This window comes from Opisthorchis viverrini, assembly GCF_000715545.1.
Source record: "Opisthorchis viverrini unplaced genomic scaffold opera_v5_128, whole genome shotgun sequence".
Taxonomy (NCBI): domain Eukaryota; kingdom Metazoa; phylum Platyhelminthes; class Trematoda; order Opisthorchiida; family Opisthorchiidae; genus Opisthorchis; species Opisthorchis viverrini.
In genome coordinates this window covers 1,050,724-1,066,476 of record NW_008751782.1, presented here as the reverse complement: position 1 = coordinate 1,066,476, position 15,753 = coordinate 1,050,724, and the positions used below count along the sequence as shown (strand labels likewise).

At 40.4% G+C, this 15,753-nt stretch overlaps 1 protein-coding gene across 1 annotated transcript in view; it reads right to left on the bottom strand.

The window, feature by feature from the left end:
- T265_06216 (hypothetical protein) overlaps positions 1-15,753 on the bottom strand; it is a gene marked incomplete at both ends in the record, with an annotated part of 45,651 nt that overhangs the window by 7,590 nt on the left and 22,308 nt on the right. The window contains 7 exons of the mRNA XM_009171424.1: positions 1,229-1,616; positions 3,744-3,907; positions 5,579-5,633; positions 8,242-8,312; positions 9,560-9,787; positions 10,950-11,118; positions 14,740-14,857. Of these exons, the coding sequence (XP_009169688.1) occupies positions 1,229-1,616; positions 3,744-3,907; positions 5,579-5,633; positions 8,242-8,312; positions 9,560-9,787; positions 10,950-11,118; positions 14,740-14,857 (1,193 nt within the window). The remainder of the gene's footprint in view (positions 1-1,228; positions 1,617-3,743; positions 3,908-5,578; positions 5,634-8,241; positions 8,313-9,559; positions 9,788-10,949; positions 11,119-14,739; positions 14,858-15,753) is intronic.

Sequence of the window (15,753 nt, the reverse complement as noted above, 5' to 3'; positions counted from 1 at the left end):
GGGTACATGTGAGCACTGTGTAACCAGTATGGTGCGCAGTTTCAACACATAGCATTGTGGCCTCACAAGCACCGGGAAGGTAATACGCTTAAGTCAAACAGTGCCCGTCTGAGATGAGTGTATTACTTGTTTGAAGGAGCTCAGTTCTTTAAATAAAAATTAAACGCGTCAACATACTTGAGCGGTTGTGTTGCTGGTTTAAGGTCTCCAACTTATCTCTCAGAAACCACAACCAACGTGTTTTCACCCAACCAATGAATAGTGATATTACACCTAGTCTGTTTCTCCTCTTCAAACTACTCGAAGGTCCTGCAGAAAAAGAGGTCTTCGTTGAATAGCATAAGATGAGGGAGGATGTTGAAATTATTCCAAAAGCATTGGTGTTCCTGATGAGTTCAGATAATACAGATTGCTTATTCTTATTTTTTGGTGCAGAGATCCGATCGTGCGGGCACCTTGCCGTATTTTCGAACGATGCTGACTCTTAAGTCATTATATTCTAGCCGACTGTTAACTAACAACAGTCTTATATTTGTTTACAAACTAACTGTTTTTTTTCGCTTTTATAACGTTAGCACGAAATTTCATCTAGTACCATATTTAGCTTTATACGTATGCGGGCGTCCAGTGAATCAGCGGCTCTTGAGAAACAAAACTTTTGTATGCCAGTAACCCACGTGGTTTCCCGGGGTCTCGAAACTAAACGGGATATATTTAATCCAGTTGTCTGGTCAATGTAAGCGCGAAAACTATAACGATTACGCTATACTAAATTGGTTAGAAACAGGCGGGCGAGGGTTTTCAACAAACGTCTTCCTATCGACTTCACAGTCACTTATTATCTGAGTCCAATGTTTACGACCGCTGATTATACCAAATAACTAAAAATAGTTAAAGTTCAAAGCGAACAAATTTATCTTCAGAACAAAATTTTCCTGTAAGTTTTTGATAATTAGGATTTAGTTGCTCACTCAAAAATGGTCCTTTATTTAAAGTCCGTCGCGAAAAACAAAAGACAAGACTCTCATAAGATGCATCCTTTTGTTCTATTTTACTGGAAGGATGTAACTAATTCTCTGTCAACCAGTCGTCATCAATCAACGAGATTGTTTTATTGCCTTTTTGAACAAGTTAACGAGAATGCGAAAACAATACGCTCTGGAGAAAAGTAACTTCAATAGTTTTCAGTTTTATCTCAAAATGGCGGGGGCCCATATGGATGTAGTACTTTGATACCCGAAGCCAAAAACTTTGAGTATAGCCAGCCAACTGGATCGAACAACAGGCTGACAGAATGTGACTTGTCGAAATCAGTACGTTCCACTTCCTGGATGCTACCTGGCCATAACGTAAAAATCGATTTTCGACCACCTGAATATTCAGAAACTAAAAGTCCAACGGTGAATCCAGTAAGTGCAAGCATAGTGAGTTTGCATCGAAGTGAAGTTACACAATTGTTCCTGTCATGGCAGCTGTTTGCGACGAGGCTGAAAATCAGTTGCAGAACTGTTTTGGATAAACGTCCCAGGACCTTCAATATACGTTCTCTGTCGCCAACCTGTTTGATAACATTTTCACGGCACTTATTTACCACGAGGATTACCTCACCGAATGTTCTGTTAAGCGTAAAAACATATGTAACCTATGTGTAAGTAACTCATAAAGATAATAACAATAAAACCACACTGATGCGCTAAGCAAATATGACGGCGTTTTTACTTCTAGATATGGATTTATGTTTCTGCGATCATCGAATGATAAGGAGCGATGCCAAAATTTGGAGCCTTCGTTTTGTTGAGTATAGGATGTGCTTTATATGGATGCCACTGGTTGCATTGATTTAATTTTATTCATTGACAAGGTATGTTCTGGTTATTTTTTTTCGCCGCTTGAAAACCTGCTGCAATTTTTTCAAACTATATTAGCTATCAATAGGCGAAGTAATATTCGATAATTTGAGTGCGTCAAAGTCTGTCACGAATTCGCCAACCAGAATCTTCCAGTTCGTCTGACATCCATAAAGTCGAAATTCACCTATCGAATCCTGCCATTATGTTTCAATTAGGCTAATTCGTTCAATCATTTTGTTCACTTTGTTTCTTTTGGATTGGAATTGCTTGGGCGGACAGCAACCATGAACATGCAAATTTACTCACTCTACAGTTCTTAAAAGATGACTGCGTAGCTGGTAGACTAACTTGAGTCAGCTACTCCCAAACAGTGCTCACATGCTTCGTTTCCATAGAAATTTTGTAAACTAATTTGGTACTGCGCAGTTCAACACATTAATCACTGTTATTTTTCGTTGTTGCTGATCCAAACACATCGGTTCAAACACATCAACTCAGACCAAATCCATGGAAACCTTTGTTTTTACTCCCGCGGTTTTCGAACCGTATCGGACCATATCTGGACTTCATTGCCGAGCAGGTAACTGAAACTGCTCCTCTGAACGGAGTAACAGTTTAAAGCAGCAAAAACTTTGATTTACTGCTTGGTTACAAAAAAATCTCACAATGCTTCTAATGAGCGGACGGGGTTGAACACGGTTGGTCACTTCACTGACGAGCCCGCTGTTAAACGAAACACTTCGCTACTTTGTCAAGCGAAGTTTTTATGGCACACAGTTAAAGTTCTATAATCAGTTTGCCCAGTTAAATTTGAGTAATTATGTGTTGGAGTAGACTAGCGTTCATCCAGCTTAACTGCGTTATGATCAGAAAAGCAACTAGTTTACCAGGGTTAGAAAGAGCTATCGGGTGATTTGGTAGGCAAATACGAGTGATTCTAAACAGTATTACCATTGAAATGGCAATTGCAATTGCGGAATTCACTATTTTTGCAACCAGATTTTCCAGTCTCTTTGTTGTACTGATCACTAGAATGAGAGTACTAGCTGTGACGTCAAAACCTTAGGATTCCTCCACTGTATGCTTCCGCTCTAAGCCAACTAGCAAACAATCCTTTGAAAAATTGCGTTTTGATCACTAACAATTCATTAGTTCCTTGTCCGTATCGGGTTTCGTCCGACACGTGCTGTGAATTTTGATTTCCTGATTAAAAATTTCCAATGACCTCTTTGAACTAGTTAACGAATGCCACATCCTAGGTCAGGTCCATTTAATCAATCGTTCCAGCTCAAAAAGTCATGCATGCTAACCTAATCTGTCGTTGCGAAAGCGATAAGTCAGACCAACACAACATAAAGCAGAGCGTGGCAGTCGTATATCTTCGCCTTCCGAGCAACAATGCGAACTGAGATAGGATATGGACAAACCTTGTCTAGAACCGCCCTTAAACAGAATGTACAGAACACTCTTTACTCTGAATAAAATTTTAAAGATCCCTCTATCAGGTTTCCAAATTTTGGATTATCTCACTCATAATCGAGCTTGATGAATATTTTAACAAAGGTTTTACCCGCTCAGGCTACTAGAATCCCACATCCTTCCATGTGTCAACAGACCAGCATACAAATTTTACTGATATCCATGCAGTCTCAGTTGGAACATTATTCTACGTGTAAATGCAGGTGAAAACCAGGTTGACTAATCCACCATTCCGGATTTGATAGCATTGAAACTCTTAGCTATATGAAACCGCAGGTCAGATTCGATACATTCGCAATGTTGAGTGCCCGTCTGTTCTCCTATATTTAGCAGTTTTGTTGCGGTGGGTAACTGTAACTGTGGCACTTACGGTTGATCTGCTCTAAATTTTGTACAACACCACGTATAACTTACCTCCTTTGGAAAACGTCCCGGATATAGGATATCCATGAAGAGTTAACTTGCATTCTCAACAATGTTCCAGACTTAAGTGGAACTGGAATTGAATAGGGGTTATTTGGTGTGACCAGTTCGGGACGATCACCGTTATTCTGTACAACCGAACAGGTAGAAGTCCCCTGGAACACAGATTAAACGACCAGAAAATAGAATAGTGGTTCCAAACATTGCTCCATCTGCTGGAACCTTCTTTTTCTGGTACGTGATATTAGGTAAAAATGTTATGTACTGCTGTCTGCCAGCCCTTCAGCTGGCTTCTTATCATTTTATTTGTTTCAAAATCACACCTATTTTCTTATTTGATCCTCTGTTTCTATATATGCTTTCAAACTTCAGTTCAAATGGAACGAACGGACGTGAATAAGTTGTTGATCCATAGTGAAAGTCAATGACCCAGCACAACTCAATAGCCATGCACTGGATTAAAACTGTTGACTTAGGAATGTCATAGAATAGTGATTTACATATAAAGTGATTGTTGGTGGGGGATCTGGCTAAAAAGCAGCCAAGTCTCTTGCTCCCAGTTGTCTTTAGTTTTCTGTTCAGTTACAAAATAAGATTGACGGGTATCAGGACTACCTGATGAGTCCGAAAAAGCGTAATTGGTAGTGGGATGACCGTAGTTTACATAGTCCCAACCTAAAGTAGTTAAACATTATATTGTGGACAGGAAGGATGTGACCGGCAGTGTGGTAACATTACTCACGCAGGCATAAAAAGCTTATTGCTTTTAGTTAGAAACGTGCAGTTATTTTTTCTCTGCCAGCAATGGGACACCAAATTATTTCTTTGTATACTTTATTCACAAACGCGAGGATCACTGTGCTCTCAAAATTTCCAATGCTGAATCCGGTGATGAGTTTTGTGCCCACTTCGTTACAATACTAGTGGATTTTATGAATCACACGTAGGGAGAAACTTACTAGAGGTAAAGGAACATTTAGGTATAGTCTCGGACTTATTCGGACGATGATCATTTGGGTTAGTTAGTGAAAATAGGACATATCTTTGGCTTCATGCTACAGTTGGTTGTTTGAAGGAGGACGGGAAATGTTGGGCCAAACCGGGTCTTTCTGGATGGATCGTAACAACTGAACGGAACATTAGATGTGGCTTCTATATAAGAGCCATTTTTGGCAACATTTATTTTATTAGTTGCTGATGGATTCCATCGGAGGCCGCTTAAAAACATAGCTCTGTGGGGCGTGTGTCGAACGTTTGATTTCTTGACGGATTAAGGAAACTCATGTAGGGCAAATAATCGCAAAACCTATATTTTTCTCCAGCTGCGTCTTTTTGCATTTGATGGTTACAGATGTCACGTTTATCAAACTCTCGAAACTTACTTCAAAGAATCATTTGATTTACAGTATATCTTCGTCCATATCGCAAGCTCATTTCGCGTTGCTCCATAAGGTTGTCCTGGGTAACTTTTAGAAAGATAAATACTCCCAGAAGGCATCTGAAAAGTTGCTTGTGTCACTTTTTCCGTCTTGCATGGGGGTTGATTCAAGGGAAATACACGCCTTTACTTCATGTCCGTAGAGATCGAAGGTTTCAAAAAAACTGGAAGAATCCATTCTGATGCTATTTTCAGCCTAGACCACTTTACGAACGCAGAAGGTGGTACGCATCTACTGTCGGTGTTCAAGTAAACCTCAATTCATCGACTAAAAAACAGATTTTTTGGCTAACGTAACACTCATTTAGGTTATATGGGGAATTTTGTATGAGGGTGAGAGACCTTATAAGTCATTTGAGCTTTGGCAAACACAATTCAAGACGCTTACCTCTGACATTCTGGAAAGTAGCTGCACAATTTTTTCGTCAGTTTGCGTCATCACACTGAAAAGAAATGGATTGAAGACTCCGGCAATCATGGAATGCACATTGAAATATCGCGCGCTGCTTAACCGAGCTTGTAATAATTTGTTTGCTAAATAATTCGAAATATCATTGTCACAGTTTCAAGAGGATTGATTCTGGTTCCGTGTGATTGCTTAAAAAAACTACTTTAGTCTGTATATGCTTATTACAGTCAAATTGGTAAAATTGTGTTCAGAGTTTTTCATGGAGCTGACTTGAACTTCTCAGCAAACATTGCCCTTCTGTTACCATCGTTGGTTTTTTCCGTCACAACACAGTCGGCTCCAAGAAGTACCTGCCTGCGCGCCAGAAGCAAAGGTTAACTGGTCCCCCCACTGCATGAGACGCTAACAACATAAAAGAATGAATGCACGATTCACGTTCATATCGAACATTCTTTCTCCCCTCCCGGGACAATCATTCCAGCGAAACCACACCTGACTGGAGCTTCTCTCCTACTAGAGTTCATCAGCAGGGCATATTATTACCAGTTCAGGGAATGGAACTCCGGACATTGGACATGCGAGGCAAGTGTGTTGCCATTGCTCCACCAGCATAAGGTAGACGCACTTGAATGATCTCGTGTGAACAGGCGAACGTGTTCTCCATTGAGCAGTGTGACTAGTTAGCCCGATGGTCGGCCGACGACCCAGTGACCGATCCGGATGTGTCGATCGATTTACACTTGTCAGAACTTCCCAGTCAGGTAGTGCAACAGAAGCTTGAAGACAGATGAACAATTTTTTGAATGGCTGTAGGGGCTTCTTAACTTTCGGAATTCAAAGAACATAAACATCATGTTGGGAGCGTTTTTCGTTACAAGGAAAAACCTGTTTACACAATCAGATCGGTATATAACCCTGTATTGACTGTTTTTGACAGGATGAGAGCTCTAGAGGGGCAATACCATTCAAAAGTTGGCAGCAGAGCAGCTGAAACAAGTTTCTGTCTACTGTGATTTGCCTGGTTTTCATACCGATTTGGCTGAGGAGATAGGAACAGGATGCTTTTATTCGACACATTGTCCTCCGAACTAAAAACTACCTTCGGCAAGACCGAGCCTAACGATGAAGTTGAGGTATAAGTGTGCGATGACCACGCTGTCTATCTTAGATATTACTTCTCCCTAGCACACTAGTGCCTTACTTTTGTTTCAACCATGCATAGATGGGCACAGGATTGACACTGGGAAGAATGTTCCTCATAACCTTCTTGGTTTTTGTCAAAATGTTTTGAAACATGTTTGGGCTGGATATTTTCCGTAGAAAGTATCGTTTTCTTTGCCGTCTCCACTTTCCAAGAGGTTCTTACACAAGGATAGGGTTCATGCTTCGTAACTTTGTATAAGAAATCGGCTTCGTCAACAAGTCCCATGTTCAAGGTAATCCTGTTCAGAGCTCTTTAATTTACAATCCTTGACAGTAGCTTGACTGGTAAGATTTTTTATCCTGTTTATGTTGCCAAAGCCACTTGGTGTCAAATTTCGGCCAACAATACTTTTCACTTTTATTCACTTGTTTTTTCCACGACCGAGAACAAATATTGAAGACCTATGGATTTTTCTATCTGACTGAATCAATCATCAGTAAAGTGGCACTGGATCAGGGAATAAACCAAAACAAGATGATCAAATTATTTAATTGTGAAGTAAGCTTTATTTAAATTAAAGCCGTGCATTGGACGATTCGGAAAATATTGAGTTTAAGCCTAACTTCCCGAATTTCTAAATCCCAGAATTCCGGAAGCCATAGACTCAACTAAAAGCCTTTTTCTGTGAACAACTTGCCTACGTCGACGCTAGTCACCGCAGTGTGGGGGGTGTAGAGTGACTTGCTCATCTGCAGTCAGCGTAATTTTATTCTGTCCAGTCGTCCCAAGCCCGGGAAAGCAACTCAGCACCTCACAAAGAACCCTGTCCGATCTTTCGTTTAGTAAATCATTCGGGGTGCTGAACTGCACGTTAAATGAAAATGATATTCATTTTTGTAAGGCCGATTGAAGCATGTTGATGGATAACAAAGTGACGCTGCATGACAGCTTCATATTTCGAGCCTCTTTGAATGCTTTTACATCTAGACTGTAAGTTGTTTCTGCCGAATTGATATTCATTTCTGTAAGGCCGATTGAAGCATTTGATGGATGACAAAGTGACACTGCATGACAGTTTCATATTTCGAGCCTCTTTGAATGCATTTACATCTAGACTGTAAGTTGTTTCTGCCAGTGAGTGTCCACTACTTTGTACACAATACATAAAATATCCTAATTTTTATAGGTCACTCAACGTATAAGAGGATGCGAGTTCGTAGTTTGTAAGCCACTACGCAGCCATCAATAATTCCACAATTTTAACTGGGGAATAAAAAGCACCAAAACCAATAAAGCAGAAATTGACGATTACTGCCTTCCGCTCAGCGAAATGTTGACTGACCAGGCTTCGAGCAATGACGAGCCTTGCCAGCCACGGGGCATGACAGCGAATCTAATCTATTTGGTATCCGGCTTTTATTTTACGAGCTATACAAATCTGGTGATCCAACAAGGTTAGTATAATTTTAAATCTGGAGGTGCTCAAATCTCAACTGACCTTCGTGGGCTTCGCAAAATGGAGTCAAAGAGTTGGAGCGCGTTTCTTGTCGATAGACATACTTGATCACCCTGAAAATGAACCACATTTACTCCAAAGAACGTCAACCAAGAACTCACAAGTAATTGGTACAATTGAGCCACTCTGGTCTGAAACAGAAAGGTAGAATCTTGGTTAGAGGGATTTATTCAAGCGGGGACGTGACTATTCGGCGCACCCGCAGGAACACAAAACCATTTAATCTCATCAAGCCCATCGGTTATGCATATTTATCCACAGGAAGTGTCTTTCCAGGATTCATCATTCATGTGATGTAAAAGTTTGGACATGCGGGATTGATTAGTAACGGCTCTTTCTATTAAGGATGGTCACAAATAGAGAAATCGCTTTCTAAACGTCTTCTCATGTCATACCACCAGTTACTTCGTAGTTGGATGCTTATGGTTTGTCACATAACTGCCAAGGCTAATAGTCCTATTTTTAGTTCGATCTGTATGAATGCGCACGTTTTGTGTTCAAAACATTTCTTGTTTCGATAACTCGTCGATTTGGTATTGAACCTCCTCATAAATAAGACTAAGCTACCCCAACGGAATGAACTTAAAACGCAGAAGTGCAGAACAGCATACTTTAATTGCTTTTTTGTGAAGTCAAGACGAACAGTGTTCAGTTGCGCGGTATCAAACCTGATCAAATCTGCCTGCCAATTTTTTTTCTTTTTAGCGCTATGCAACATCGATTTCAGTCTCGATGTTTTCTTCCCGCATGAAAAAGTGAAAAAGCTGTTTGGTTGCCGTTGTTCGGTATAGAAGACCCCAGTTTTGCCCGCTTCTTAACACTATGCAGAGGAAGCTTGCTTTCCGAAGAATGATCCAAAAACTAAACCACTACAGTGTATGTGAGAACATTTCAATTTATGCGGGTTCAGATTATGAACGTGCTAGTCCGATGAAACGATTCTAGATTTTGGAAGCTGGCGAACAGACAACCAAATTTATAAATCTGTGAAACTCGGCTTGTCTCTTGTAGCTTTTGTCCACACACACAGTGTTCTAGGTATTTGCGTCCTACATATAATAATAAACGCACTAAGCACCCTATGGTACCAGACTGCTACTACAGCCAAACAAATGAATTAGTCATTCTGCTGAGGTTGTAGGAAAACTAAAATGACTGCACATTATGTATGCGCACTACGGTTTTCCTTAATATAGAGGTTGTTTAAAGCAACTCGAGTGAGGTGTGTAAGTTTGACCCTAGGAAGAAGGCACTGCAAGTGTACATTGCTCATTTATGGGAGAGAATTCGCACATCTCACCGCTTGATCTGGCTGGATATTGCATACAGTAGAATGTGACTCAATCAAATCAATATGATCCAGTATCCGGGTGAATAGATTTTCTAAGTGAGAGACGATTAATTTCCATTCGTCGGAAGCCAGTTGCATATCATTAGTTTTTCTGCTGTTGCTGGTTCGTGAATTCCTTTCGTCCGCCTGGCCCAGGTGGACAAAATGATTAAGGTTCTCCATAAATAATCCAAGTTGCTTGACATGTAGAAAAAAGAAAGGTGTAAATTAATTCTTCCAAGTAAGCAAGGATTTACACAATTGGCAGTGTCCCCACAGAAACTCAAGAAAAACAATATATTTATGTTGCTATTTATTCTTATTACATTGCTCCTCCCAAACATCCACGGGTACACCAGGACCAATTCGAAAGTCACCAATGGAAAGACTTTTCTATTGATAACAAAGATGTGTTCGTTGGATTGGGAGGTCAAAATTCTGGTGAATCCCCAACTTGAAAAGAACATAAATGAAAATATATTCAAACCATTATTTTCCTAGTCACTTTGAAATCTAAGTAGATACACGGTCAACGTTCCGTAACTTTATTCGCTATTCGCCAATTCTTTCGGATAACTGAAACATTCAGCTGTAACACCCTTTCAACGCCTAACTGCAATGCCACCCGATGAGAGCACCAGGGCTGGGATACTGCCAAGTTGCCCAAGCCTAGACAGGGGAAGTCAACTGGCAGAGGTTATAGAATAATTGTTTGAATACTAAAGTAATCAATAATCCCAACGAATTGTCGGTAATAACAAAGCTCTAATTTTCCGGATGACATCTATTCGGTGTATGACTGCCTTACAACCCGACAGATACACACAGGCTCAAATACTACCAAGTTACCTATCCCAACGCAAACAATTTTTCCCACCCACAAATAAAAAGTAAATTTAGATGTTTTCTTGATTCGTCTACTGTGATTAGGATGAGTGTTCCAAACGTAAGATGAGACACACGGTGAACTTCAAATTTGATTGGCCACTATCGGTATGGATCCGACCAAGTCACAAATTGCCCAACCACGAGAGGAGTTCCCGTCTTAATTTCGGCTTCTATGTTATTGTATAGGGATTGGTCAAGTGAACCATTAATTAGGTTCCTGCAGTTGAGCATTTGATCATGGGCTATAATAATTATCCCATCTTGGTATGCTCAGGTGAATTATAGGCAAGGTAATCTAAAAACTATTCAATAAGCGGCAATTGTTTTTCTGGCTAGGTCAACTGAAATTCTCACTCAAAGTTAACACATGATTCCTGAGCCCCGTTTGGTAACACGGTGGAGTAGTTAAAACGGACACGAAATAAATTCACAAGCAGTAGTGTTAAGGAAAGATTTCTATTTCAGATCTCACCAGCATCATATTCTGAAGTTGATTTATTTCTCGTTTCATAATAAACTCCTGCAAAGAATTTTCGGATTTTGTTCCTCTGTGAGCCAGTTTGAATTCCTGCATTTCCATCTCCAGAGCACAAATCAACTTTTCTGACGACATCGTTTCACTTGTTCTCCAATAGGGAATTCTACAACTAAAATGTGATAATTTCTGATAGCTGCATTCTAATTGTATAGTTATAAAAACCATGAACGTACATGTTTTCGAACAAACTGGCCAGCGATTGATCCAGTTAATGGTTAATAGGTTGAGGCAAGCTTCATACTGTCAATGAGTTGTGTAAACTAGTCTTAAAGACGCATCAACTCGTATTTTTCTCAGTTCATTTCAAATACGGAATCCATGTTTTCACAAAACTTGTCTGACGAAAAGTTCGAGGTCCGTTTTCAACCACTACTCGTTAACACCATTCATACCCTCATGCGCAAAAATAACACAAGAATTAGGATTGAAAGTACCGTAAATTTAATTTATCGCTTCTTTTATGCAAATCGTTTTCATGCTTTGTTGATAGATTGAACTCAAATGATGCAGCGCTCTATTTCCACGAGAAACATAAGTCCAAGAAACACCGCAAGCATAAAAGCGTTTTTGCCGACTTCTAGTTTTACCGCACTCTTCCCTCAGAAAAATGTTTAAAAGCAAAGCTTTTTCGCTTCAGACCGTTGTGTAGTGTAGTTAGCTTGGTGACAAAAACGTTCTGTAGCAGTCAAGCAAAAAGCACCAGGACAGAAACAAGAAGTACTGTACAAAAGCCTTCGTCCGCAAACTTGATGAATTTGCTTGGCTCTCCGAAGTGGAACAGACCCAGATTCATATAACAACTTAATCGTCATCAGTAGCATAACATCAGTGTTCAACATCAATGCCTCACTTCGTCAAACTACGACTTATTTGGAAGAGTTACCTTAAAAAAAGGATAGAAGTGGACGAAGGGACTTAGCTCTAGTCGACCACAATGATTCCGAGTTTCCTCTACCTCCAGACACATTCAAGCAATCTGGATAGAAACTGACAATAAGCAGGCCATTGGCATCGATTAGCAGCCACATCTCGCAGCGTTCCCAACCAGGCGCAGTAAGAATCGCGCGGTCCCCATCCTCGAAGGTGAGTGGCACCGACAAAACCCACACTTTTTGCCGTCTCTTAGTTACCTGTCTACCAGCTCAAGGCTTGGCCACCTCTCCGCTTACACCTCTTCGAATAGGGCAATAAAAACAGCATTATTTTCGGCAAACAATGCCTCGGCATACGCAATATATGACCTAATTGCCTCATTTTTTGGTGTGGGACATATTCTTTGGTGTAAGTCCCCTCTGCATAATAAACACTCACTTTTTATCTGCCTGGTTACAGATCTACTGACACCAAAGCACACGAGCTGATTCTGAGACAAGGATTGTCGAACACCTGAAGACGTCTCAGTTCCGCTGCTCGAATAGGCCAAGTCTCGCAGCCGTAAAATAAAACAGCGCGTACTGTAGCCCGGTACACAAGTTGATTTGGATTCATGTATATAACTCTGTGACGCCATAGTTGTCTCGAACTAGTAAACGCGACCTGAGCCTTGGACCTCCGTGCACTGACCTCATCTGTCACACTACATTCGAAACAAACGCAATTACCATGGTACGTAAAACGGTCCACAACTTCGATTAACACCCCCTGGATTGCAACAGACGTGTTTAGTGATTGCTTGCTCGATAGCAGGACGTTAAATAACGTGGGTTCAAAGCGCATACCGAAGGACGAGGTGAATTTGGTAAATTCATCCACAAAACACCTGCATGTTCTGTCCCTTGAGGGCGAGATAGATACCGTCTGCACATTCCAGATAAACAAGGTCTTCGTCGGCAAGCCAAGACATGACTGTTACAGAACAGTTAATTAATTCAACCTGTGGGATGTTAGACGGGTGATTAACTACTGTTTTTTCGAGAAAGTGATTGTTTCTTGTCAAAACGTTTAGCAGTCGCAAATTTCTAATCACGATCTCACATTATACGTCTAATTAAGCGGTGGCAAAACGCCAAGAAGTTCAGTGTAACCGTATCGTCTTTGCCGGGGAGTGTCAACCGCGCGCACCTCACGCACATCTTTTCAAGTTTCGAAGACGCGACCCTTCGGGTAGTGGTTAAAGACTGAAGATACACAGTCGGGAAAGAATAAAGATCATTCGAATCTATGAAAGCATACTCTCTAGGACTTCTTCATCGGTCAAACCATCAAACAAAGGCTCGGATTTAAGAAAAACCGATTTATATTAAAATAACTTAATCCATAACTGATTTTTTGGGCTACAATGAATTTAACCGGTCGGTGTGGTCATTTGCAACGAGCATTTATCATCTTAGATGGTTGTGGATTCACTCACTGTAACTCTGTTCCATTCTGCTTTAGTTTCAGATCGGGAGTTTAAATAGGCAATAGCTCAAAGTGAGAAGCAGTTTGGACGCTCCTTATTAGTAGTGTTAAAATATTGGAAGTTCGGGTGAGTACTTTATATAGTGGCGGAGAACTCTATCCTGTTTGTTCATATTTAATTATACAAGAGTGCACTAGTTCCTGTTCACCTTTTACAAAATATCTATGCTTTCTGGGCTCTCCCGAGTCACCTCCGGGTTGCAAACAAGTCAGCTTGCCTATTCATCATCCTGCTCCTCAGGAACATCATTATAAGCGTTGATGCTGATAATTCACTGCCGTACGTTCATACGTATTTAGAGTAGTGGAGTAAAGAGAAAAAAGAATGTGTGTGAGGGAGGCAACATAGTGCTGGCCCATGCCCGCATCCTGAGGTGCCTACACCTCCAAGGGCTCAATCAGACATTCTGGAGTGAAACTGACAGCCCGAAAGTCACTGACATCGAGCAGCCGCTATTCCTTGCAGTCTTCAGCCAAGCGCGGGTGGAGTCACGTGGACCCCATCCTCGAGGGCGTAAACTTGGTCATCACAGAAAATTTTGTCTTGAGGGTAGAAACGCCCTCGGACACATGAAATGCAGACATTATTAAAAGCTGAATTTAAATCTGATATACACTAAAACTAATCTTATTGCTTTTACTACATATTATATGGTGTTATTCATTGAGTTCATTTTAAAAATTGGATAAATCAACATTTCCCCAGCATTGAATCCTTAGGTAAATAAAAACCTACTGTAAGTCATTTTATGAAGCTGAACCATCTGGGAGACATTTCTGCTTTAAAACCCATGGTACATCCATATCCGGAGATGGAAGATCCTTAGTCTAATTGAATCAAATATAAATGAAGATGGTTGCAGTGAAACTTTGCTCTCCAACAAGACCCCACGTTACTGTCTATGAAGATGACTGGAAATCTTAAAAACAGCACAAGTTAGTGAGTCAAGTAGCTAATGCAGTGTTGCCTCCTCGCGGATGTTTTGCAAGAGATCTCTACTCTCCTCCGCTCAGTCAGTGATGGAAAATTTCATGAACTGTATTGGGTCAGTCCCAGTAGACTACGCTCTGGTGTTTGATCTTGCTGGTATCTGGAGATGCAATAAACTGTTCTTGGAATTTTTCTTAGGACACAGAGCATAAACTCTAAATGATTTTGCCTTTTTCACTGTTTTTCCTACACTTTTTCCGGGTGCCTGATATTTGGGCATTAAAATTTAATGACAGGCCACCCCTTATTGATAAAGATAGAGGCGATACTGTAAACGAAACCAGATAAAACCTGGAATTTACTGGCAGTGTGGAAAAGGAACAGGATTCTTACTTTTTAGCTATCAAGCTTGGGATCGCCTGTTTCAAATCAGTTGTAGTAGATAGCGCGCTGTCTGGGATATCACCCCTACTGTTCCCCAATCCAGCGACCGAGAAGAATTCAACTGCACCTAGGTAAGATAAGCCATATTTATAATCTTACTAAAGCCATGATAAATAATAGTATTGGAAGACAAAAACACAATTTTCAGTAAACAAAGCCAAAATATGGTGCACAAAAAGATCAGCCTAGTCTGTTGTAACATCGTCTTTATATTACTTATTTATTGCTTATTATATTAGGTGATGTAATTCAGTTGACGAAGGATAGTTGCACGATGAAGACTTACTTGATAAAACTGCTCATAAACTACTCACTACTCATAAATTTGCCGATAAATTTTCGACAGATCCTGACAAGTGTTTATCTTTTTTCAGCCCATCAGATAAATGTAATACGTGAGTTTCCGCCAAAATTACGTTGTACTGAGACCAGATGCATCCATTGGCAAATTGTTTTTCGTTTTAACTGAAGATTTGACTGAATTCATTTTGCAAATTGGTTTACGAACCCCTGGGAATTACAATTCCTGATAAGCCCAAAGAATGGAGCACGGATCATGGGTTGCCAAAGTGTTTAAACTAACCTCTAGATCAACAAAAGTGGATTGTATTTTGTTGTTTTAAAAGTTTTTCAATAATTCGAGACGAACTGTTTCATTTAGATGGGACTGAGTACCCCAAATTAATACATGTCTCTTACATGCACTTACATAGTGCACAGCACTCATCGCAGGCCATTAAATCACATTGATTTGATAGCCGAGTTCCACCAAGTTAATTCGATCAAGTGTCGCAAAACAGTACGGTGTACGACCGGGATTTATGCTTCTGTAATGGCCTAGACAACAACAATCACTATCCATTTATTGTCTCTTCTTGACCTGTTCTCGGTTCAGTGATTTCATCCACTTCTGCGGGTTTGATATTCTCTAGAAATGGCATTGCGTGATAATATGCTACTGAA